This window comes from Pleuronectes platessa, chromosome 18 (genome assembly GCF_947347685.1).
Source record: "Pleuronectes platessa chromosome 18, fPlePla1.1, whole genome shotgun sequence".
Classification (NCBI taxonomy): Eukaryota; Metazoa; Chordata; class Actinopteri; order Pleuronectiformes; family Pleuronectidae; genus Pleuronectes; species Pleuronectes platessa.
In genome coordinates, this window is record NC_070643.1 from 1,977,006 (window position 1) to 2,003,872 (window position 26,867).

The 26,867-nt window shown below is 39.1% G+C and overlaps 2 protein-coding genes across 6 annotated transcripts in view; both read left to right on the top strand.

Annotated features, from left to right (window-relative positions):
- anln (anillin, actin binding protein) overlaps window positions 1–6,350 on the top strand; it is a 14,877-nt gene extending 8,527 nt beyond the window's left edge. For all 4 annotated transcript variants that reach the window (XM_053446208.1, XM_053446209.1, XM_053446210.1 and 1 more), the window contains exons 14-23: window positions 123–249; window positions 487–535; window positions 1,027–1,080; window positions 1,847–1,879; window positions 1,986–2,004; window positions 2,438–2,550; window positions 3,662–3,748; window positions 3,840–3,947; window positions 4,985–5,157; window positions 5,247–6,350. In XM_053446208.1, coding sequence (XP_053302183.1) covers window positions 123–249; window positions 487–535; window positions 1,027–1,080; window positions 1,847–1,879; window positions 1,986–2,004; window positions 2,438–2,550; window positions 3,662–3,748; window positions 3,840–3,947; window positions 4,985–5,157; window positions 5,247–5,361 — 878 coding nt within the window. In that variant the 3' untranslated portion in view covers window positions 5,362–6,350. The remainder of the gene's footprint in view (window positions 1–122; window positions 250–486; window positions 536–1,026; window positions 1,081–1,846; window positions 1,880–1,985; window positions 2,005–2,437; window positions 2,551–3,661; window positions 3,749–3,839; window positions 3,948–4,984; window positions 5,158–5,246) is intronic.
- A 3,207-nt stretch (window positions 6,351–9,557) lies between these two features.
- Window positions 9,558–25,559, top strand: asns (asparagine synthetase). Of its 2 annotated transcripts, none has more exons than XM_053446214.1 (12): window positions 9,558–9,717; window positions 10,831–11,086; window positions 12,310–12,547; window positions 12,632–12,817; window positions 12,907–13,008; window positions 14,353–14,480; window positions 14,572–14,698; window positions 15,766–15,872; window positions 19,594–19,694; window positions 21,272–21,353; window positions 21,487–21,642; window positions 24,234–25,559. In XM_053446214.1, exons 2-12 carry the CDS (start codon window positions 10,838–10,840, stop codon window positions 24,441–24,443), a joined length of 1,686 nt encoding a protein of 561 aa, XP_053302189.1. In that variant the 5' UTR covers window positions 9,558–9,717; window positions 10,831–10,837; the 3' UTR covers window positions 24,444–25,559. The 2 variants fall into 2 exon arrangements, with proteins under 2 accessions (XP_053302189.1, XP_053302190.1); XM_053446215.1 differs by lacking the exon at window positions 9,558–9,717 and adding an exon at window positions 12,017–12,136 and having other exon boundaries at window positions 10,948–11,086.
- The last annotated feature ends 1,308 nt before the right edge of the window (window positions 25,560–26,867 follow it).

Here is a 26,867-nt window from a genome sequence, read left to right on the forward strand (position 1 = left end):
CTCTGGATCAGTGGTTATCTTGTGCATGGCCCCTGTAAAAACAATTCAACGAACCAAACTCATTGTTGTGTATTTATTGTAAAGCTCTTCATTGACATGATTCTCTCTTTTGATTATTTTAGAGTCAACCAAACATTCTTTCTTCATCATGATTCGGGCTGGAGCAGAGAACACTGTGGCTACTCCGCTGGCCAGCACACACCGTGGCCTCAGTGGAGACACCCTCTCCTTCCCTACAAAGTTCAACATGCAAGTCAAACTCTCTGGCCATGTTTAATAGAGACATGACAGATTATAACTATTCACATTATTAATCAATTTCAGCACATTGTGTTTGTTCATACTTGTGACTTAGATGACAATCTCATCACATTTGATATGATGTTCTCATTTCTAATGCACCTTCTAATCAGACCCTATGCTCATGATATAGAATATGATTGTTGAATATTGACAGAAAATACTGCTCTCCCTCTTCACTTTCAGATCTGATGTCTCCAGTGACTTTGCCATTGATATTCAGGTCTATTGCCTGGTAAGTAATTTTAATAATCTGAATTGTGTTCTGAATTGAGCTCCAGACAAAAACCTATTTTAACTGTTGGCACATCCCATAGCTATGTCATGTTCTCCTTCGTAAGGTCTTGATATGCATCTTAATTTGCTTACTTGAGCAACTTTGACATGAAAAAGCTTAGCTTTTCCTCAATTGGGAAGTCTTTACCTGGGTGCATTGAAAGTTCATCCACGTTGATCCGATAATTTACATTTTTTATTTTGGCAATCAGTTTTAAATGCTTCCATGATGTTTCAACTTTTTATCAACGTAGAAGTCTTTGATGGGTCATAAGTGCTCGAATGCACAGTTACTTTGGAACTCCATATACTAGCTTTTTACCTGTTTGTATATTTTTACCATGTAAAATATATTTTGGATACCAAAATGAATGTTTTGTCATTGGACTGTTATAAACTGTTTTTAATTACTGATAAGTGACAATCTTACACATTGTCTGACACTTTCAGGTGCAGAAACAAGATGTTTGCAGTGACAAGAAGAAGAAACCCAGCAAATCAAAGGTACCTCCACTGGAGACGCATTCATGAAGCACATAATTTGTGTATGTTGGTATGAATTGTTTCAGATCAGGCAAGTCTTCTGCAGGCAAGGCGACATGTGCTCAGCTAGCATCTGTGTTCCTACTGTCATGAAAAACCTGGAAAAGTCATGGAATTGTAAAATGTTTATTTCCCCCAAAAAAGTGCTTGAAGTGCTGATGTTTTTTTTATCCCAAGTTTTGGAGCAGTCATGGAAATTTGTTATATTCATATTTTCTATTCGTTCATTTACGCTGAGTTTTATATAATACATACTCTCAAAATGTAAGCAGAGATACTATCTCATAATAACTGAAAAGATTGGTCGAGAAGCAGGCGGGATAATGCACTATGCCAGGCAAGTGTAGATTTAACCATACTTAGATAAAAATGGAAAAGTACATGTACTTTTAATCAAACTACTGTCTCTCATTCATTTGTCATTTAAGGTATACTGTATGCTTTGGAATTGTCATTGTTAGTTTAAATCCTACATTTTGTCACTTGTTCATATATGCACCGAGATTTCACAAAATGTTTGGTCATGGAAATTTTGTTTAAAGTTATTGAAAAGTCATGGAAAGCCATTGGTCAAAATGTGTATGAACCCTGTAGCATGCAGACAGTTCGCACTGCATATATTCTACAGAGCTTCAGGTGGTGGAAAATAATATAAACTTTTTAGACAGATGCATCCAACTGTCACATTCAAAGCAATACATTGATTTCTTTCATTTTATCTTTCTAGGCTATCACTCCAAAGAGACTCCTTGGAATCACAGTAAGATTTGTTTGCCTGCTTCCCAACAAAAGACTTTATGCCCAAGAATTTCAAGATGAATTGTGATTCAAACTAAATGTGTCTCTTTTTATCTTTTGCCTTTCAGAAAAGTGTGCAGACACCAGGCAAGTCAAAATACATAAAAAAATCCCTCTTAACCAATGTTTGAACTAATAAGTGAAATGGTTGGTTTTGGTTTTTGTATTTATATATAATATAATGCATTTCATTAAAATCTTATGGGGTTTTGAGATGCTTTTAAAATTATTTTAATGAAGCACCTCAATTGAGTTAAGAGACCTACAAGTGACAAGTCTAAAATGAGATTTGTTATAACTAAGATCCTACATTTTCTATAATGCTGTTGAGTTATGTCACATGTTAAGGCCTGATAAGCAACCATGTGTTTAAAGCTTTGCACACATACACAGACAACACAGACTTGGTTATTACCTGATCACATGGAACTGTTCATTTCCCTTTAGAACAGGAAAACTAACATTGACATGTAAAATTGCTTGCTAGCTTCATGTGTTGTTTTTACCTTTCTTTGTGTAGTTGTGGCAAGCCCAGGAGGCCCCAATGCTGTTCGCACCAGTAACTTCATCCTGGTTGGATCCCACAAGCTCACTCTGTCTTCAATTGGAAAAAACAAATTTCATTTGGAGAAGGTACAGAATCCCTGAATGTCATTTAAGGTTCTTGTGATGTCTTTCCACATTCACCCTTTCAGAGCACTCTAGTTATTTGCTTTGATCTGCATTTCCCATATGGCTGGCCTTTGTCTAAAAATCCAGTGTTCATCACGTTTGTATGAGGCCACAAATGGCTCACTTGGATTATGGTCATACAGTGTGTGTACCTGTGTACTGGCTTTATGGATATCCTCAGTAACCCAATTTGTTCTCATAGGACGGTACCTTCTATCTATGCTTCCATTCACCTGCCCTGATATCTTTCTTTTAGATCAAATATGAACGATGTGAAAGAGAACTACTCAGTGACATGTTTCATACCAAGGTTACTACTTGTCCTCTTGTCTGCTATTTTCTGTTTGCGTGGGGAGGGGGGAGCACACTAACAAAGACCATTCTAAACTGCATCACATTATCTGAACACTGTCAACTTGTTTACGGATAGGTTCTCATCAGAGCATGTACGTTTCTTTTCATCTCTGGCTAGGTTCACAGGAGTGCTTTTTCATCTTACAATGAAAATGATCTTTTAGACAAACACCTCTGAAAAAACATGTCACATGAAAATTCACCTTAACTGTAAACAAGAAGCACAACGTCTCCTCTGCCGGCAATGCCTTAAAGGTTTAGTGTTTATAATTTAGTGACATCTAGTGGTGAAGTAGCATGTTGCAGCTGAATACCCCTCATCTCACTCTCCCCTTCCAAACATGAAAAAGAACCTGTGGTGACCTTTAGTTGTCAAAAAAAAGTCAAAATATGTTTAGTTTGTCCAGTCTGGGCTGCTCTAAAAAAACATGTCGTCCTCTGTTGAGAGGACCCGCTCCCAATGTTTACATATATTTCAATATAAAGGGCCCATTCTGGGGTCATTTGTACGATTTTTATGAAACACACTACTGAAAACATCACTAGGATTAGTTTATATTAAATTTATGCCAAAAGATCCCTATCACATAAATCCTACACACTTAACCTTTAAGTAATTGGTCTTAACCATCTTGAATTTTATTCTTGTATCCTAAATATTTTTGAAATGTGACGATGATGTTCAAGCTTTTCATCCAGCTTCTATTTCAAATCCAAGGTGCCATTCTTGTGCCCCCTGGAGGGCCACATCTACCTCAAGATGCAGTGTGAAGTTGGCTCAAAGGTGGAGGAGAGGGGTTTCCTGGTTAGTATGGAGAGCATTAATTGGGCACTGGTTTTCTCATGCTACTTTCCGGTTTTGTTTCAGTGTTAATCCCTCTTTTACTATACCTCAGACAATGTTTGAAGATGTTAGTGGATTTGGAGCCTGGCACAGGAGGTGGTGTGTCCTGTCGGGATACAACATCTCCTACTGGACCTACCCAGATGATGAAAAGTGCAAGGTAATTGTCAGTGAAGAGTTTCTTTATTTGATTTCAATTAGGGATGAAATGGGTTACCAGTCCCACAATTAACCAAGGGAAATTCCCAACGGTCATTTTTGCCAAGTGCAGTCGCAGCAAGCGCAGCATTTGTTGTATGTTGTAAAAACATGGCCGAAAGGAGCAACAGGCAGGTGGGGACTTTAACAGCAGGTTAACTGATAGTAGTCTCTGGCCATAGCTAACAAATGCTAAAATCCACAGTTGCCAAATTACATGAGTTTAACAAATGCTGATATTTTGTTGGGGTCTATTTCTGCACCTAACTGGCAAGTTGTGAACCTATAATAAAAATACTATTTTCATTTTTATAGATTATATATATTATGTCAATATAAAACTTGGTGAGATTACTATAGCTTTTGTATGTCTGAATATTTACAGCACATTTGAACGATAATACTGATAAACGTGATTATTGTTTCCTATAATAACGATAGAAAACCTTCACACCGTTTCATTTCTAATTTCAATATGGCCCAGTTATACTTGCTTTTTGTATTGACATTTTTTTTGTATTCACACTCAAATACTTGAATCTAGATAGAAATTTCTGTAAAGTTCAGCCTACTTGATTTCTACCAATGTTTTGTTCTATTTTTAGAGGCTCAGACTTTTACCGCACCGCTTGTCAGGCAAAGATATGTCTCCAGTAGCTTCCAGACAGACAGGATTTTTACATGAGTCATTTAAAATGTTTGTCTCTTATTTGTCAGCAACTGTGACTATGGCCACCTGCGTCAAGATCAATATCTTGTTCACTTCGTTCACTGATTTGTTTACATGTTTGGGAATGTGAAGCGCTGACCATGTTGCATGTTTGAGACCAAAAATTATAAACAGATGACATAAAATAATTTTATAAGCAAATGTTTAATTCTAGTCTGATTCAACGAAAGTGGTGATGTTGAGAATATATTGTTGCAGTGGAAACAAAATCCACATGAAGGGCTTTCTGCTGCTGTGACCCTGTTTTTCCCTTCTGCTTCTTCTGGCAGAATCCGATTGGTCGTATCAACCTGGCTAACTGCACGAGTAAGAGAGTAGAACCAGTAAACAGAGAGTTTTGTGCCAGACCACACACGTTTGAGCTCATTACAGTCAGACCACGGAGAGAAGATGATAAAGAGACACTTGTCAATCAGTGCAAGAATACCATGTGTGTCACCACGTAAGTACCCTATAATTATACATGCTCATTAATATACATCAGTTTTAAAAAGTGACAGAGCATGTGCTTAACATTGGCTGTGTTTGCAGAAACTGGCTGAGTGCTGACACCAAGGACGAGAGGAATCTGTGGATGAAGAAACTGAATCAGATTGTGGTGGATCTGCGTATGTGGCAGCCAGACGCCTGCTACAGGCCTCTGTGATTACCGCACTTTGTCACAACCAGCCTTTTATCTTTGGACTGACTCATGCAATTACTGAGTGCAATACAGTGTGAGGATTGTAAAATATTTTTATTTGTGGATAGTTTACAGGAACTCAAACACAAGTTAAAGTTTAGAGGAGAGTAAATAAAGCCATATTTAGGAACATTTCAGGGCAGTATTTTGTGCATGTGTCTGGGTTTGACATAATAATTTTTACATTTCCAGGCTGATTTGATACTGGCTACTTGGGTATTGTTCAGTTGCCATCTTTTTATGTTAATGCTACTACTAGGTGTTGTGTGGCATGATGTGTGGCTTTTAGTCAATTGGTTTTATCTGTATACATGGTGTTGAAAATACAGATGAATGCTAGTTTGTATCACCACAATTCTTTCTCTGAATGAACACTCTTTATTTAATCTTGAATGGCAGCACAGAACATTGCTGATAATTGTTTTAAGATTTCACTTTATATATTAGCTTTTATGCATAACTTGTGGGAGGACTTTTAAATGTGTTTCTTTATTGTCATGCACAGATATTTGATACTGTTATACCCCAGCTTTCAATCTGTTTGCTCTATTTTATCAGTGTTTGTGTCAATGTTTTAGTGTAGAAGTTAAAGTTTTGTATCGGGTTTAATGTCTGTTGCATATTCTGCTCTCGAGCATGTCCAACACTAATTTTAGGCCAAAACTAACTGTCAATTTAAAAACAACTACTTTCTGAATCCCAGTTCATTATTTATCATATCCTACACAGATACTGATATATTACCTCTCAAACTTTACTCCATGTTTTGTGTAAAAAAATGTGTTTAAATACACCCAGACTATATCAAGTTCCACTCCTTGTGTTGCTCAAAGAGATTATGTAACAGACTTTACAGTGAACCCACAGATGTGTGTTTGAAAATCTGTTCACTAGGTATAAAAGACAATGTTTTATCAGCATGTTGGTATCGAATACACATTTACATAACCATACTGTGTTGTTTCGTTTTTTTTTTTTACTTTCATCTTGTTGAGTGGGAGAGGGCAGGACATTTGAGTTGGCCAAGTACTACTACAAGTTAAAACCATAAAGTGTTTTTGCTGCAAGTCTTTACCATAGACTGTATATGGTCTTACACCAAGTGGTCTTACAGATGGCGAGAGGAAGCTTCATGAAGCATTTAAGGTTTCCATCCAATTGGTCCACGCATGGGCCGAAGCGTCATGGTGATTCATCTGCTCTACTGTGCTATCAAGTGGACAATAAATGTAAAACAGGCAGAGTGAATATGATGACACCATGCAGAGCTGCCAACTTTTCAAAAAACCTTGGAGTGAGATTTTGTCGGGGGTGACCAACATTTTGCCGCGCACACAGCCACACACGTTGGTGGCTCAAATATCAGGGAATTGTTGGAATTTGGCGTTGTATCCATGTTGTTCGCTGCATTCTGGTTGCCTTTGGGGCCCGAAGTCGTTGATAGGAGCGGCCGACTGGAGATGGACAACATTGGTTACATTCTGTGACGCAAAGACATAGCTGAAGGTCCACCCCCAGGAAATGTTGGTTTAAGTAGATGTTGTTTCCTGCATTCTAGTGGATTTTTGGGTGGTATGCTAAAGATGTGCAATACCTGAACTTCTTCTGATTCATGTTCCTCTGATCATGACTTGTAGGGCCTTCTAGCCTTGAGCTGAACATTCAACCAGAAAACTATTGTTGTGCCTCAATGACCACAATATAGCCTAGACCTTTGTTTAAGATTTGACCAAGGTAGGTTGATTGACATTTTGATTTCAATGGTTTTCAACTAATTCTGAACTGAAACCTAACCTATATTTTAAATAATTGTATTCTTAAGAGCAGTTAATGATTTATGTTCGCCTCCCACCACACTTTCCATCAGACAAAAAAGTGCAACAAATAAAGTGCTTAAACAGTAGCCTTTTTAAGCAACACAATGGACCCTCTTCCCCAAAAGAAGGGGGTCCATTCTTTGGATTTGTCTGGAGCCGCAAAACATATTTGATAACAAAGCTAATAAAGTTTTATATAAAGTTATACTATACTAAACTATGGTTTGTTGCATTTATGAAATTATCGAACAACAATAAAGAAAACTGTTGACATTTGATTGATATTTTTACCTGTTACAACAAAGGAAAAACCAAACGCTTATGAAGAGAAGAAAATACACAGGCAAGTGTCGGCCTACTTTGAAATAAATTAAACACAGACCTTTGTAGGGTTATTTGAGTCCTCCCCGTATTTGTGGAATATGTATGAAATAAGAAGTACCCTATTTTTAAATAAATAAAAACATATAGCTGCAGCCTAATAGCTTAAAAATATATATTTTAGTTGGCGAAATATTTAAACGAAAAGTGAGAGCAGGTCAGGCTGGAGGCGGACACAGAAACTGCAGCTCGGTAGAAACCAACTGCAGCTTCTGCTCTGATCAAGACGCTGAGCTCTGATCAGCTGAGACCAGAGAAACTCTGTGTTTTCACTGTTTCCACTGAGCAGCCGGTGAGTCAGTGACCAGCTCCTTCACGTGAAGGAGCTCTGGTCTTGTGTCTCTGAGCGAGTGCGCGGGGCGGGGGGCGGAGCCTTGGGACCGGTGCGCTATCTGGGGCACACACACACACACACATACACTCGCCCGCTCCTGGTACTTCATGACGGCCTGATACGATGATGTTTTAAAAAATGATCGTGACTTAGTCAACCACCAACATTTTCGTCTCGTCTCGTCAACAAGTTAAAATAGATTTAGTCATGCGCTTCACTTAAAAGATCCAGGTTTTTTTTGGCGTGAGAAATTGGATGTGTGGCGTGAGTGCGTGTGAAAACATGCAAAAGCGTGTGTCACACGGCGGAAGCGTGAGAGTTGGCAGCTCTGCCATGGCTTTGGTGTTTGACGCTTTGAATTAAATAAATTAATGAATGCTTGTGATGCCAATACATAAGCTATGAACTTATTAATATGGTGTCTGTCTTTATGATACAATGGCGGAGTCAAAAAGGAAAGTGGATGTTCATTGCTTTTCACCGCCGCTTTTATTTCGAATCACACGCCAAACTCGCAAACCATTTCCTGACTCACTCACGTGGTACGGCCGGGCCGGCTCGCGAAGCTTTGAACGTCACCACGTGCGTCGCCAACACAAGCCTCGATACGCGCTTCACACAGATCTACCTGGACACGGAAGACACATCACTATTACAGACCCTTTTTTTGGAATGTAGGGAAATTGGGTCTGTATATTGTCGATTGCTTAACGGCATCCGAAATAGCTGGCATGCCATATATGAAAACTATTTGTATATGTTCCAAACACGTGAACAATAATCCAGCAAATCCACTTCCTTTTCATGAAAAACACTGACAATCAAATTAGTCTTTTTCACAGCTCGCTTATGCAGTTGCAGAAAGACAGGTCTACCAGCATTACAGAAGCCGAAGCAAACAGGCAGGTTTAGGAAGGGCCCTTCACGAGACATCCACATGAGGCAAAGAGGACATGGCTAATTATCCTATATCAAATGCTTATAACATGGGAGTGCAAGCATTTCTGCATGGTTGCACAAGTGCTTCTGCCATAAATAATCGGAGTTTACTAACTGCTGATCAGACTTTCAAAGTTGACTTTGATTAACGTTTCCTTTTATCAAAACACGTTTACACTGCAGATAATTCAAAGACTGATTCTAAGTCTTTTTGGAGGCACCTGCCACAGTTGCCACACTGTTCGATGGCAGCTGCCACTGTTGCAACGCTGTTCCGAAGGCATCTGTCACTGCTGCCACACTGTCTGAGAGCAACCACCGCTGTTTGTCACTTATTCAGGGAGTTTTATTCGTGAACGTTTACTTATTGTTCTGGGCTTGGATAATTGAGATGCTGCCTACAGTTATGGTCTCATCCTTTCATCTGTTTTATTCTGCCATTTAAGACGGCTTAATTTTCAAATAAATATTTTCACTACTAAATATTCACATATATTGGTTTTCATTTGAAAAAAATGTTTGAGGGATTTAGTTACCTTTCATAAACCAGCATATATCTCGTTGAATAAATCACAAACAGCTGTAGCTGCTCTCAGACAGCGTGGCAACCAAGGCAGCTGCCTCCAAACAGCATGGCAACTAACTTTACAAATCAGTGGCAGTTTCTGTCGTCACCGGAAGTGCCTCTATCTGCCATGATTTGACTGTCCTTAATGTTGTATCTATTTCTGGCATTTCCGACTCGGTGTGCGTCGCTGTAGGTTGTCCTCACTCCCGCGGACACAGCAGTCACATCAGTGTTATCATCTTCCAGCACAACACGGGGCATCCCTGACAACCAAGAACAAGGTAAGTGACTCGGCGAGAACTAAAGCAGAACCCCGCTTCAAAATGGGTGTTTTCCACTTTAGACTTCAGTGATAAATCGCACACGCGCGTGGAGCACAACTAGTGCAATCATTATCGGGTGTTTCATCATCCCACGGTCAACATCTCCACATGTCTGCAGCATGACTCCAAAACATGGTGGTATAATGCAATAAGTGCGGATTAGACTGGGCTGAGTTCAGCGACACAGCTTTTTATCAGAGGTCGTTCATTATTAAAGTTTCTGAACATCTCGAAGCAGTCTTTTAATCCGTGCTATTTCCACATGGACACCGGCTTGAGTTGTCCCTAGATTCAAGAGAAAGGTGTGTTGGTGGGTGTTGTAAATTTCTGGAAACTGGGAAGTTAAGGGGAAGTTAAGCTTGGGAATTTTGAAAAAAATAAAAATTACACGAATTAAACGCTGAGCAATAAAAACATCATTCAAAACTCTATTTTAAAGATGGGTGTCAGATGTAACATGGATGTAACCCACACTCAGAGAGGCTTTGCACAACTTCACTACTTTCTTGGAAATGAATGCCCCACCCTATGTGATCAATGGGGGCAGGGTTGCATTCCCCATAAAACAAGTGTAACAAGCTCCTAATTGAAATATTCAGTGGATCTGACATTAATGCTTACTGTAGCTCTGAGATTTAATATATAAATCAGATTAATCGGATCAATGAGTAATACAGGAAACATTTTTGGAGCAGAAATGCCGTCTCTTTCCCATCGTAGTAAAGTGGATAACAGGCTACAAGCCCCTCTTTATCAATATGAGCCTCCGAGCTGGACATTGTCTCTATGAAGACAGTGCGTAGGGACCCTCTACAAAGTGCAGCACCAAAAAGAGATGTTACAAAAATATTCAATAACTTCACTCTAATGACTCTATGGCCACAACACAAACAAAACGTAGTCCCCCCCCAGGGACCTGAGTGATCAATCCATCGTTTTAAACAGAACAGTTTGAAATGGGACAAACTAAAGTTCTAGATACGGGCCTGAGTTATCATTATATATCATCAAGTATCATTAAACCTCGTATGAATCAACACTGTACCTACCTCTCTGTCTCTCTTTTTGCAGCTGCAAAATGTGTGGAATCTGGGCAATGTTTGGCAGTGATGAGTGCCTGTCAGTTCAGTGCACCAGTGCCATGAAGATTGCTCACAGGGGCCCTGATGCCTTCCGCTTTGAGAATGTCAATGGCTTCACCAGCTGCTGCTTTGGTTTCCACCGGCTGGCCATTGTGGACCAGCTGTATGGCATGCAACCTTTACGAATCAAGAAGTTTCCTTTCTTGTGGCTCTGCTACAACGGAGAAATTTACAACCATCACACGGTAAGGATACCCAAGCTGCATCCTCAGAGACATTACTTGATGGAAGTTTCAGATACTCTGCCATTGATAAAAAAAAGGACATCCTCAATTCCTATGTTAATACTGTGACACTGTTGAAAATAAATTCCTATGACCATGGTGTAGAGAGAGACACATTTCTTCCATTGTCTCTCAGTCTTTGTAAACCCCCATTTAATGTAAAACAAACGAATTGTCCTTTAATTCACGTTTTAAAGGAGAAACCCTGTGGCTGTGGCATTAGCCTTCAAAAAATGTTCATCCCCCTGAGGCAAATCTCTGAGAATAATCAAAATCTACTGACATTGCTTGTTTGTTTCAAGAAGCAGCCAGTTAAAATACAGGCAGACCGGTATGAAAGTTTGAGTTCAGGAAGCATTTAGTTGGTTATTGTCATTAAAACATTTTTTAAACGGCTTGTTCGTTTGTTTATTTGAAATAAAGAATTTTGACACTTGCTTTTGTTTACAACATTGGAAGAACAGTTCCGATGCTTTTTCCAACAAAGACTGTATGTCTAAATGATTTATTCAGTGTGAAGAATGCGATACAGTGCTCCTGTCCAGATGAGAAAAAATTATCTTCTTAAAATGAAAGAGTACTCTGTTAAATATAGATAGGAAAAGATAGAAAATATCTAATTTCATTCCTCACACAGCTGTGTGATTGATTTTGTTTTTTATGAGAATGGATTTTTGAATTAAAGGGGCACATTGTATCATTAATTGAGTTTTTGCTCTATTACCAACATCTTTAGAGAATGTGAAGTGACAGTGCTCATTTCTAGGTTTTGTCTTATTAAGATTAAGATTAAAATACATTTATTTGTCCCAAACACATGCACAGACATGCACAGGCACACTCATGCAATGTAGGGAAATTTAACCTCTGCTTTTAACCCATCTGGTGCAGGACACACAGAGCAGTGAGCAACCATGTACGGCGCACGGGGAGCAGATGTTGGGGGAGTAAGGTGCCTTGCTCAGGGGCACTAGGGAGAATCCTCTTGGATTTTTTGACAGATCAATCCAGGTTCGTCTTTTTGTTGTTTCTCCGTGGAGACGAACCAGAGACCTTTTCTGCCCATAGTGCAAGTTTCTGCCACTAGTCCACCGCCTCTCCCCCAGGGTTATGTTAGAGAGAGATGAATGTTTGCATTAAGATCCAGAACTAAAATTAAACCCTTGTGTGCTATGTTCTTTCAGCTGAGGAAGCAGTTCGAGTTTGATCATCAGACTAACGTGGACGGTGAGATTTTGCTCCACCTGTATGACCGCTTTGGCATCCAGAAGATGGCTTCTCTGCTGGATGGCGTGTTTGCTTTCATTCTGCTGGACACAGCCAACAGGAAAGTCTATTTGGGACGGGATACGTATGGTGTGCGTCCTTTGTTCAAACTCCTCACAGATGATGGATTCCTTGCAGTCTGCTCAGAGGCTAAAGGTAGTGATTTATTACCCCCATTTAATTTGGGTCTTTTTAAACTGTGTGTAAAAGCACTGCTTAACTTTTGTTATCTGATCACAGGCCTTACAGACATTACCCATGCAATGGACACCCCTGCCAACATTGCTCCTTTTCTTCCTGGGCACTTTGAAGTCTTTGATTTAAAGCAGAATGGCAAAGTTCAATCTATTCAGATGGAAGAGTTTCACTGCTGCACACAGGAGCCTGCACATGCCAAGTATGACACCTTGGAGAGACTACCTATAAGTATGTGATAGTTCCTTCTTAACCACTGTTAATTTTAATCATTTGAGAAGCATTTTGTTAAGCATATTTTAAAATGGATGTCTCCACAGGCTTTGACGAGGAAGCAGTGAAAAGCAACATCAGAGCTCTGTTTGAGAATGCTGTTAAGAAACGTCTAATGGCTCAAAGGAGAATTGGTTGTCTTTTGTCAGGTAATAAAAAATTCTGCCATCCCACGGCTGTACAGAAACGGCTCTAGTGGCTATTTGTCCCATTAAATTAATATGTCATAATTTAACATAAGCCCTCATTAAAAAACATCTTTAAATCTCATATATAGTAAGTGAATCAAACTAAACCGGGGTGGCCAGGTCCAACCCAGTAGAAAAAACAACATGGATCGGCCACCACGTGGATCCACCACCCTTGGGGAAGAGCATCGGGAAATGTTGCTGTGTACACCTGGTAGTAGACAGAGGTGGGAGCCTGGATGTGCTGACCCCTGGCCTCTCAGAGTACAACTAGATATAGTTGACCTCAGTTCAATGAACAGAATGGGTTTTGTAACCAAAATCCTGAGGGACTGTACTCTTTCCTTTTCTGGAGTTGCCTGAGGTGATAATGTTATATATAAAAGTTATAATAATTATTGTTATTATTTCAATTAGAGAGATAACTTTGACTATAAGAACAAAGCTTAATGTAGACTTCACAAATAGTTCAAACATTAAATATAAGAATGCTCATTTGTGAAATTGTTCAAACTCAGAATTGAGGAGTGTAGTTCTGCTCTCACCTCTGATATGCTTACTACTCTATTAACATGTTGACCTATTCCTCATGTGCAAATAATTTTGAATAATTGCACGTGCACTTGTATGTATAGTGGTAATGTTTGAGAATTTACATAGTAGTACATTAAACGTAAATTAACTGCTTATGACATGTAGCACTATCTAACCAGGTACTTTAACTGCTTGTTAGCTATTTATCTAGTAAAACAATACAACTACCTGTTTAACACAACATTACAGCAAACAATACAATAAATTTGTACAAAAAACAAGCTATAATAGGAAGAATAATACTAATAATAATACTAATTGGCTTCCCAGTGTCATATCATTAGTTTACAAATGCTCCGAAATCAATCTGACTCCAATTCACAATGTCTCCATTCGATTTGCTGTCCCATTTGATTCAATATCAATTCAGGTTAGGATATTTTATTGTACATACCATTTTTTTCTTGGAAATTAAAGAACTTAACTTGTCACAGAAGTTAAGGTGGAAACTGAAAGGAAAGCTCTAACTTGGGGCTTTATTGGAAATATTAAAGGGATAGTTCACCCAAACATAAAAATTCACTAATAATGTGCTCATCACTATGCCAATGGAGGGGTTGTGACCACTTCTTCAAAAGTAAAAAAAAAAGAGAATGCCTCCATATTGCTATTGACATCACCTGAATTTAGATATTTCTTGGAAAGTGTTAATGAGTAAACATTTTGGAATGGATGTTTCTGTCGATGATCCTCCTTATGTCTATTCTTCAGGTGGTCTGGACTCCAGTTTAGTCGCTGCTACACTGGTGAAACTGGCCAAAGAGCAAGAGCTGGAGTATCCCATCCAGACTTTTTCAATTGGCTCAGAGGACAGCCCAGATGTCTTAGCTGCTCGCAAGGTTCATAGAACAGAGTCTGATAAGGAGTGTATGTGGTTTGTTCTTTTGGAAAGAAAAAAATTGAAAATGTATTGTGTTTTGTGCTCATCAGGTTGCAGCTCATATTGGCAGTGAACACCATGAGGTAAACTTCACTGCAGAAGAAGGCATCCAAGCAGTCGAGGAAGTGATCTACCACTTGGAGACATATGACATCACTACAATACGTGCCTCTGTTGGTTAGTGCAAAAGGAAATATCACATGACTTTTGTCGCACAGAAAAACCACAAAAACGTAATGTAGTGTAAATGGCTTTCCAAACTGGTATTCGGCCAACTGAAATGATAAAATTGAACAAGATGCTTTTTTTGGGGGGGGCAATGGAAATTTGGAGACCAGTGTATTTTATTTCCAGCAGTTGGGATTTTTACATAATAGTTCGGTAAAATTAGAATAAAACAAATGTAATTAGAATTAAATTTAACAGAAAACCGAACACTTTAAACTTGAATTTTTTTTTTTAATTCATGTCTGTTATATAATATTGTACATTGGGTGTTTATGTAGGATATATACCTAGGTTTACTTGCATATCAAATGGTGGTATATCTTATTTGAAAGCTTGAATATAAGTATTAAGGTATAAATGTTTTTTTTATTTAACTAGGATGTTACATTGGTAGTTAAATTTTGACTGCCAATTTGCAGTTACACTACATTGCATAGAAAACCCCTTTATTTATACTGTACTTGAATCCTCCTTCCTGTAGTCCCTCACATTTCAGCTGCTCAGTTTCTGTTATGCTGAATCACTGTATTCCTTTTCCTCCTGATTTCCCTATTTGAATACCACTGGCCTCCAGTGGAATTACTTTCAAGCCAAAATGTCAGTGTCAACATAAATGTCACTAACTGTGCCATGAAATGATCATATCTGATAATGCAAAGTTAGAAACTTCCAATGTTCCAATGACAGAACTACAGTAACTTTTTCTCTCTGCAGCATTTTTGTAAAATGGGTTCAAATGTGTTTCGTTTTGTTCTCTTCTTCAGATAATGTTTGATGTTAGATTTTAAAGTTGTATATCTCCATTATTTGCTGTTGGAATTTGGAACAGAAAAGATTTAATGTGAACAACAGCTGTAATGTGTAGCCTTTTCAAAACAATTTACAAAGAATGTAGACACCTTTCAGAGAATACTGTATGTACCTCAGTAATTTGTCATATCACCTAGCTTTCCATTATGTTATCAAGTGTGCTGTCTCATTTAATGAAATTTCTGTTTCTGTGTGTCCCACTTCAGGGATGTACTTGATTTCAAAATACATCAAGCAGAAGACAGACAGTGTGGTGATCTTCTCTGGAGAGGGTTCTGATGAGCTGACTCAGGGATACATTTACTTTCACAAGGCAAGTCGTCGTAACTGAATCAGTCAAACTTTTTGTTGCAATAATTTTGATGCCGCTGCGCCAGCGAAAGCCAGTGCCCAGGGGCATTATGTGTTTGGGTTGTCCCATGCTCATGAGAATGTCCCAAGATATCCCAAGAACACTTTGATGGAATTCTTTAAAATTTGCTACAAAGCTCCTTAAATATCAGGACTGATGCCACCTAAAGGTCCGGACGTCTTTTACTGTGTCAGAGTCTGATTGTCCTCCATCCACTCTCTCACTAGCCTATGCTCACTTGACACTTTAACAATAACACCAACACTAATCAGATGTTCTCTATTGTATTGTGACTATCTCTACACTCCGTTACATATTCCATATGTACGGATATGATCCCCCTGCTCTCAAGGTGCATGGATACTTCTTTAAGACACACTGGCTTGCCTGGTCACGGCCAACGGTTTTCCTTTAAAGGACCTGTGTCGGCGTGGAGCCAGTTGGTTGTACAAGATGAGGAAGAGTGGGGAGGACATGGACGTAGAAACCGTCTTCTCCTCTTAAGATAATGATGTGGGCAGGAACATCTTGAAAGGAGAGCTAGACTGGCAATTTGGAGAGATCATTGGCAGGGCAACTAGGGCTATAAATATCGAACTCCCTGCAAACCTCAATGGCGACCTCCTCTTGGTTTGAGGAGGGTGTGGACCAACTCTGGTCCATCTCCGGCCTGACTTCAAGGACCTGTTGTGCAGTCAGTTTGGTTCACAGACACAAATTGTCTCGATCATGTACTGTAGGATATTTTCAAACATGCATGGTGGAGAGTAGGTCGCTTGTGGACAACTCCCTTCGGTATATTGAGCCCTCACTCCTCTGGTTTCCCACTCTACTTTGAGTGTTCATGGATGGTCTACTTACCAAGCTGCATAGCGTATAGCTTCTCAGACTTACACAGTGGTGCCATTATACCTCTCTTTCTCCTCAACCTTTCCTTTCAGGGACAAGAATATTCTCAGGGTTTTGGCATTATTATTACGCATCCCAAGTGAACAGGACCCTTTACACTCCCTTCCCAGCATGGCTCAGACTGGTTGCTTGGCCCCTGAAAGAGCGGCTTACCAGAACCTGTAGTGTAGACTATGCTTGAGGCGAGGGCACCGTCCACCATGGCAGCCTATTCATACCGCTGGAGGGTATTTACCATTTGGTGTGATGAACACCAGGTGAAGGCCTACTCAGCTATGGTGTAGGATATTTTGCAGTTTCTGCAGTCTCAGCTCAAGGCAGGTAAATCAGCAGTAACACTGCGAGGCCTAGTGGCTGCTATCAAATCAGTTTGTGTTGGGAAATCCACACTAAATGAGGATGACTGTGCCTTAATCTCTCCCTTCCTTAGGCCTACTGTCCCTTTATGGGTCCTGGGTATTCCTTGGTCCACGTAAGCTTTCACCCTTTCAGCCTCTTGGGGTTGCTGACTTTAAATGGCTTCCTCTCAAAACTGAGTGTTTATTTGCCATGAAGTCTACCAGGAGGATAAGTGAGCTTCAGGCACTGTCTGTTCACAGTGACTGCTACAGGTTTACACAGGATGGATGGAGCGTAGTGCTATGTCCCAATACAGCATTCCTGCCCAAGGCCGTGTCTCAGTCCCACCTGTCCCATCAATCAAACTGCACTCACTCCCCTGTAATAAAAGAGATAGGGATGTTGTTCAGCGTCAGCGCCTTGGAAAAATACATCTGACGGACACACGCAGTCAGGAATACTGATCAGCTCTTTGTCTTCTTCAATTCCAGTAAACTTGGTATGCCCTTATCGAAGCCTAGACTTTTGTACTGGGTTGTTGACTCAATTCAGAAGGCATATGAGCTTTCAGCTCTGCCTGCACCATCTGGGGTTCAAGCAACCTGTGGTGTTGCTACATCATGGGCTTTATGGTGGGGTAACTTGACTGCTGTGCAGCAGCCATATGGGAATCACAGTCTACATTTGCAAGGTCCTACCGTTTACATGTTGCAACTAGCCCCTCCTTCTGCAAAAGGTTACTGGATGTGACTTGTCAATAAAAGCCGCCCAGCCATGCATATCTTTTCATGGTTCTAGTCTACCTAGATCAGCTCAGTGGCTTGCGAGTTGACCTGAGTGGCTATCCTGGTTTGGCCATTGCGTCTGGTGAGGTCTTTACCTGTCTCCCTAGGTCATTCTTGCATCATGCAGACTAACTCTTCTGCCTTCAAGTCCTGGCCCGCTCAGAGATATGTCGCGATCAAACTATCAACTGGCTCCACGCTGAAACAGGTGTTTTTATAGGAAAAGCATGGGGCATGACCGGCTTAGCTTGTGTTTCTTAAAGAAATATCAACCAATCAGAGAACCAAGGTTACAATGTTACTTAGCGTTATTAGGACCTGAACAGTACTGAAGTTTGTGTTAGTTAATTTGCTTAAGAGTTTATGAGGCAAGTATTCAAGCACATGTGCACTTTGCGCCCATAGTTAATCTGTTAGACACATTAAGAGACACGCACAGCTGAGACGTCAGGGTTAAAGTGACAGAATGCGCGCACGGCTCTGAAGAAATGATCTACTCACCACTATGCCAATGTAGGGGTGCTACGTTTGAGTACTACTGTTTGAGTTCACAAAACACTTTTTTAGAAGTAGGCAAAATCTAAAAACAAGCAGGAAGTCAGCCTGGTTGCTGTTTCACTGTTTTCAGTTCATTCAGCTGATTTTTGTTTCTTGTTGAATGTCTTGACTTAATATTTTTTAAAAAAATGATGACCCCTGGAAATCAGTTCAGGTTAACAGTAGACGATTACCTTGGAATAATAGTTATCCTATAGGTCTTCTGAAAGAGATGAGGCCTGGGGAAAAAAGTCTCTATTTGCACAACCAAAACAAGAAATGCTAAATTTCTATCATGATCCCTTAGTTAATGAATTAAATAATCCTAAACACTTCCTTCAATGACCTACCTGCATCATTAGCAAAAGTTGAATGTTTGAAAAGTTAACCAGTCAACTCTCTAAATATGTTACGGAATTTTCCATTCTTTTCATGTACCGGTCAACAACTGACCTCACACAATTTACCAATGTTTCTTTTTCTTTGGGAAATGATATATCTATAACAAAAATATTTATAGATCTTACCATGCCCTATGATATGAATGATAATTTACCTCCTTGTTTAATACACTTTGTTTAATTAATTCAAACGAAAAACAAAATCCATGAACAGAAAAACACTGGAAACTAGGAGCCTGCTAAACTGAAAAAACATAAAACACTAGGGAAACCAAAGACACTAGAAAACATGGATAAGAATATTTAAAAATAAAACAGGTAACTGAAAACTTAGGGACTACACAAATCCAGTCACAAGGAAAACACAGGTATCAAAATAACAAAATACTCTTTATCTCAAATTAAAGTATTGAGTCCAGAGTCGTGACAGATGGATTGAAAAACGTCTTTTTTTTCTTTTTTGCATTGAATGTAGAAGCTGGAGAAGCAGGCACATTTATCTCTGACTGTGTTCATTTTGGTCTAGTGATTTTAATGAAAGTGACACAGACACACTTGTCAAGATTGTTGTGATGAGTTTTTTGTAAGGGTGATTTGGCTCTAATCCTGAGACACCAACAGGTACGTTTCCATCATATAAAGGTGAAGGGGTTGCAGTATCTTAAACTTTAATAAAGTGCTACTACTGACAGATTTATGTTCCTCCTCCAGGCTCCATCACCCAAAGTAGCAGCAGAGGACAGTGTTCGTCTGTTGAAGGAACTCTACCTGTTTGATAATCTCCGTGCTGATCGCACCACTTCTGCACATGGGTAAAGATTACTACTTAGAAAAATTACAGTCATGCGTTGTTCATTCTCTGCTGGAAAACATTTTCTCTTTTGAAGGGAGAGAAATCAAAAAGTCAATTAGGGAATTTCCTACCTGTATAGTGATTCCAGCACCCAGACATATTTGGGTTGCTTCAGTGTTAATTTCGTTGACGAAAACGATGACGAAAAATATTCGTTAACGATCTTTTTTCCATGACGAAGACGTAACGAAAAAGGATCTTTGAAAATAAAAACTATGACTAAATCTGTTTTAACTTTCGTTGACGAGACGAGACGAAAATGTTGGTGGTTGACTAAGTCACAATAATTAATTAAAACATCATCGTGTCAGGCCGTCATGAAGTATCAGGAGCGGGCGAGTGAGTGTGTCTGTGTGTGTGTGTGTGTCTGCGCTCCCCAGATAGCGCACCGGTCCCGAGGCTCCGCCCCCCGCCCCGCTCACTCGCTCAGAGACACAAGATCTGAGCTCGTCCATGTGAAGCTGCTTCTTAACAGTGGAAACAGTGAAAACACAGAGTTTCTCTGGTCTCAGCTGCTCAGAGATCAGCGCAGCAGCTTCTTGATCAGAGCAGAAGCTGCAGTTGGTTTGTACCGAGCTTCAGTTTCTGTGTCCGCCTCCAGTCTAACCTGCTCTCACTTTTTGTTTTCACATTTAAAACTAAATATATATTTTTAAGCTATTAGGCTGCAGCTATATGTTTTTATTTATTTCAAAGTAGGGTACTTCTTATTTCATACATTTCCCACAAATATTGGGAGGACTCAAATAACCCTACAAAGTTCTGTGTTTAATTTAATTCAAAGTAGGTCACACTTGCCTGTGTATTTTCTTCTCTTAAGTGTTCGGTGTTTTCCTTTATTGTAACAGGTACAAATAGCAATAAAATGTCAAGAGTTTTCTTTATTGTCGTTCTATAATTTCGTAAATGCAACAAACTATAGTTTAGTATAGTATAACTTTATATTAAACTTTATTAGCTTTGTTATCAAATATGTTTTACGGCTCCAGACACATTTTATTTGGGGGAAGAAGGGGCAAAATAAGTAAGTAAAGGTTGCCGACCCCTGCTATAGACCTATGCTGGTAGGGATATCTAATGGACAACCTAAGTACTGCAAGCTAGACTATTATGCAGTTAATGTGGCTACTAAATGTGACTAAAACTAGACTAAAATATAATTCGTTTTCGTCGACTAAAACTAGACTAAAATGTAATTCTTTTTCGTCGACTAAAACTAGACTAAAACTAAGAAGGATAAAAATGACTAAATGTGACTAAAACTAATATGCATTTTCGTCAAAAGACTAAGACTAAGACTAAATCAAAAATAGCTGCCAAAATTAACACTGGGTTACTAAGTAATTTTTCTTTCCATTGTGGTTTGGCAACATTTTAAATGTTTTTCTCTGGCTACGGAGTCCAATTTGACCTATAACTCCATGGGTGTAGGGCACATATCCAATACCCTTGTGCCAAGCACTTGACAGCCCACCTCTTTATTTGAAGCGATCATATAATGAGTTAATGACTTTGTAAATGTGTTTTGTCCCAAAGTCTGGAGCTCAGAGTGCCCTTCCTGGACCATAGATTCACAGCATACTTCCTCTCCCTGCCTGACGAGTTGAAGATTCCTCGGGTCAGTGGATCTTTTCAGCAATATGTTGTCTGACAAATCCCTGTTTTCTTCACTGCAGATGTCTGACGTCCAAAACAGGCACTGAAATGAATAATTATTTGTTCTAATTGTGTTGTTTGTCCTGTGTAAGCAGCATGGAGTGGAGAAGTACCTTCTGAGGGAGTCCTTCAAAGGTCTCAACTTGATTCCTGAGGAGATCCTGTGGAGGCGTAAAGAAGCCTTCAGTGATGGTATGACGTCTATGAAGAAGTCCTGGTACACCTACCTGCAGGAACACCTACAATCCATGGTACGTGTTAATGTAGGACCAAGATTGATGATACAGCAGCTCATACTGGTGTTTAATTTCATTCCTTTCATGTCGAGAGAAGAATAAATATCAGGGTTCCCACGGTACCTGGAAACCATGGAAAACATGGAATTTATTTTTTCATTTTCCAGGTTTGGAAAAGTCATGGAAACTGAGCAAAAGTGAGCATTTACATGGAAATTGGAGCAGTTGTCCTGGAAAATGTTATTGGATGATGTGTTAAATAGTAATAAAATGAAACTATTGAGCACAGAATTAAGATGAGTTTATAAAAACCCTTTACATGTGAGCAGCTCTTACTGTAGATAGAAATGGATGATCCCATGTTGTAGAGCATGCTCTTGGCATCGTATCTGGTATAATCGATGTTGGAATTTGATGCAGGCCACCTGGTGATATGGACTTTAAAAGTATAGTTTCGGATTGGTGGACTTCAGGAATAATAACCGAGAAACATTACTCGCGATCTCAATAGAAGGGTCAAATACATGCATTTCCAAGCCAACACGGGAGCCTTGACATCTACAGTGAAATTATCCTCAAATGTAAGTAGCTGTGTTTCAACTGTTGGGTAAACCTGGGTTTATCAACGTTAGTTAGTAAGCAGTGCAATCTTGCTAACTAGCTAGCTGCAACTGGCTAGCTAGGAGCTTACACTAGAATTTTTGAGGTAATTTTTAAGATAAGATTAAGATACATTTATTTTCCCACACACATGCCCGCATGCACCCACACACGACATGCAAGGGGGGAAATTTGTTTTCTGCTATGACCCACCAGCCTTATGTTTTCCCTTTTAGGTTAATTAGTTTGATTTACAAAAGCTTTTACAGAGTAAGGGTAGGCATACTACCCCTTCTACGTAAGACTCATAATCTCAAATGTGTGATGCATTACAGGAGTGAGTGACAATGACACGCTGTAGATTCAGGATGAGGAAGAGAAGAGGGGAGAAGATGAAAGAGGAGAAGAAGAGAGGAGGATACAAGAGTAGAGGATGACAGAGGAAAAGGGAGAAGAGTAGGAAGAGAAGACAGGAGCGGACACGAGAGAGGAGGTGTGGAGAGAAGAGAAGAGGACAGGATGAGATAGGAGAGGAGTGGAAGAGAGAACATATATCAATCCCAGTGCTCATGTGTCTCAAAGTTCCAGTTCAATAAATTGTTGTTCATCTACAGATTGTTGCATTATTTCATGCATTGATATTATCAATAAGACATAATCTCTAAGCATTTACAATGTAGACTTGACTGGCACATCTTTTAAATCAAGTAAGTAGTCAGGTGTCCTAGGGGGTTGTGTGTGTGAGGGGAGGGGAGCGCGGATGGGGACGAAAAGCTTCACTTAATATGGTACCTGGAAAATCAGGAGGTAGCATGGAATTTTTTTTAAAGGCAAGTGTGGGAACCCTGAATATTCAAGTGTAAATCAGTAGTTATGTATGTAGGAAAAATATGAATGGCCTCCATGATAACAAGTAGTTTACTGTTAAAAATGTATTACCTTTGTATTTATTGTACATATATCAGCTTCACCTGTGGATTTTTACAGAGTAGAGACAAATTAAATTTTGATAGCACCACATGCAGTCAACAGCTGCCTCTAATGTCCACATCCACTCATGGATAAACTTACTTAATAATTTAGGAAATTGCGGTAGTGCACTGCAAAGCAAATGCTAAAGAAAAGGTAGAGATCAAGGTTGATATGGATACTAATAATGATTATTATCTATTATTATTATTATTATGACAACAGAATTGTCACAAAAGAAAAGATGAAGTTAATTATTGAGTAATTGTACAACAAAAATAGGCATAAATCAATTTGTTCCCAAAACAATGTATCGATCTATAAATAAATAGACAAAATTCTAAAGTGATGTATTATTTTATATTTTATTGGGCAATTAACAAGGGAATTGGAAAATTGCACAACATTTAAAAATAATTTTATAACTATTAAACATTTTAACATTTGTTAATTGAGTTTAAAAGAGAAATGACTGGATTCAAAAACTGAGTAAAGTATACAGATTTTACCCAGATATTTAAAAGTGAAAATTCCTCCTACTTTTGCAATTAATTGTCGCTGATGCTTTTCCTGTTATCTATATGCAACAGGGGGATGAAGGGGGATGCCATCCCCTTTTTAAAACAAAATATCTTAAAAAAAACATTCCCCTTAAAAACTTGTCCATGGTGCCGCCGTCTCAGCCATTCACCGTCTATAACCTCAGTGAGAATGAGTGTTGCATGTGCAGACCGAGTACTTATGTGTGCTTGTGAGCATCCTATAGTTAATCCTAACTAAACTAAATTGAACAGCTCACATGCAGGGAGTGTGAATTCATTCTCTGCTCAAGAGACCAACACCACTTTATGTTTACATAGAAATAAGATCGTTGATGCTACATTAATGTTTAAAATGGTGTTTAGAATCTTTATGGTACACATAGTAGCTGTTGTTTGTGATCAAAGGGTTTTTATCAGGAGACAGAATTTGTCAAAGCTTCATAGAATGGCATTTTATTTTACTCATAGTGTCTAATCTGATCTGTCTTCTCTCAGGTGAACGACGATCAGATGGAGAAGGCTCACAAGACGTATCCTCACTTGCCTCCATGCACCAAAGAGGCCTACTACTTCAGACAGGTGTTTGAAAAGTTCTATCCAGGTCGGGCTGAGTGGCTCTCCCATTACTGGATGCCTCGCTGGACCAATGCCACTGACCCCTCAGCCCGGACCCTGTCTATCTACAAACCAGATAAAGACCAGTGATGGACGGAAATAGTTCAGTGCCTTAGTCTTCTTTCAGCTAAAGGATGATCTTCTTTATATTCTCTATGTTTAATTGGAACTTATAAGAAAATGGTGCTTTGTCTAATTTTGCTCATTTTCAGATGCAGCTGTATTTTTGTCATACTCATTTATTTATTTTGGGATGTGTCATAGCTTAGTAGACATCTGAAAGTCACAAGGTATGTGCTTAAGCTGCACCCTGTAATTTTTTGATATAATTTATTTTTTATCTTTCTTCAACCTGGTACAGGCTCTTTTAAACTTACCTCACAAGCATTTCTGTTTTCAAAAAAGATTGGCCTGTTCAGCATTTGCACTGCTGTACATTGAAGTTAAAACCCTATGTATTAAAGTACGAGAAGAAAGATAGAAGATCTAAGGAAATGGCACAAAAAGAAGCCTGGGGTTGCAGTGAGACAAGACAACACTAAGCTGTTAAATCAAAATGAAAGCCAATTTCATGGTTCACAGTAGATGTCACCTAAAACATGTCTAGTGTCATTAACATTAAATTATATATCTATAAAAATAAATAATACTTTTCAAAACCCACTTTAAGCAAGAAAACAGAGTGATAATATAAAAAGTAAAATAAATACTGGTCAGATAAAGAAAACAGAATTGTTTCTGGTAGAAGTACGCTTTAAGAAGGGACTTAAAAGATGAATCAGACAAGTTTTTTCGCTCCCTAGCTTTGGAATAACTTCATGATTTTGATCAGGATCTGGTCTGAGGTGGTGAAGTATTTTAGCATTTACCCAAATCAGATTGATGTTTCACAAATCCCAAACCGTGGTAAAGAATCTATAGCCTCTGTGTTATAAACTAGTCTAGAGCTGGGAATAGTGCCTTTTATACACAAACTTGGCCAATAAGGTGTAGGTGGTTTAAGATGGTTTGTATCGTCACAAATAAAATAACTGTTTCCCAAATTGGAAAGTGAATTTAAGACAATTCTGATGCTTTATCTGGAATGTTGAACTTGACTTTCACAACAGTAAATGCCTGAACTGTTTGCTCAGCACTGTAATTTAATTTCCCCCATTAGCTTCCCCTTGACTGCAAAATTGACAATAAAATAACTGATGGAAAGGATATGTGTAGTCAATGAAGTTCTTAACTTAAATCAAGTAGTCATTGTCAGAATTCTGGGTTTTTGCAACAGCTAAAGGTTAAAAAAAGTAGTCTTTTAAATGTATAAATGTTTGACTTTTATTGTGTAAATTAATCAATATTGCAGATGGTAATTACAGAATATAATACAGATTGGTAATGCTGGTTGCAGCTTTCTTTCAAACTTCACTTGCGTCTTGCTTTGGTCATGCTTTATTGATACCGAATGTAACACGTGTCACAGACAGACAGAGTTTTCTGGAAGTTATTAGCCAGATTAAATGCTTTAACAATCTATGTTTTATCTCCCCTCTCCATTTTGTAAATCGTACATAACGCGGAGACCCTGGTTGCTGTCTTACTTTTTGACAGCTTGGTAAAATAAATGCACATCAGCAGTAAGAAAGGCCAAAGCAAATTACTATTTGTATTTAATTCGCAAATCTTGTTACAATTCTGGAAGGCAGTACACGTGTAGGTCTTCTCCTCCACTTTCTTCTCTCGCCACAGCTGATGAGTGCTCCGTCTCAGATCAGATAGGCCTTTTTGTAGCGTATTCGAAATTTAATAACAAGGACACAGCAAAAGAATCATCTTTCTGGAGTTTAATTCAAACATCTGCAGATGTGGCTCAAAGGTAAAATAATGGGGACAGACTTAACTCTATGGCACCCGAGTTCAGGAAAGCCAATTCATTTATACCCAACATGCTTCACCTCTCACAGGAGCAAAAGGTATTTGAAACAGCTTCTTTGAAGTCTGGTCAAGATGCTCAAGGCATCCTGTCCCAGACACTTTGAGTGACCCCTGGGGAGAGAGAGATCTTTCTCTCAACTCCCTGGTCCCTGACAAGCAACACCTTAAGACCCCCACAGCCTCCTGCTGCAGACACTTGAGGGACCCCTGCTGTGAAACCTTTTGTCTAGTTACACTGAGTAGAGGAAGCCACTAGACATCTAAGTTCCCCTACCAAACCCCCACAAGTTCCAAGTCTATCCACAATACACATTTGTCAGTACATTCTTCTACATAAATGTCATTTCTTTCATTAAACATATCCTAGATACAGAAATTCCCATTACAGTAGCTTAGCATCTGCTGGTAACCTGTTTGAGGACCCTCTATCTCCACTATTAATCTTGACACCAAGGTAATGCCGCACCCTTGTTTTTCATTACAGCCATTCTCTACTGATGATTTGACCAATGTTGTGCTGGACATAGATCTAAAATCTATAAAAAAAAGCTTGCCTATCCTTTTGTTGTCAGCTACAGAACGTCCGTCTGAGTG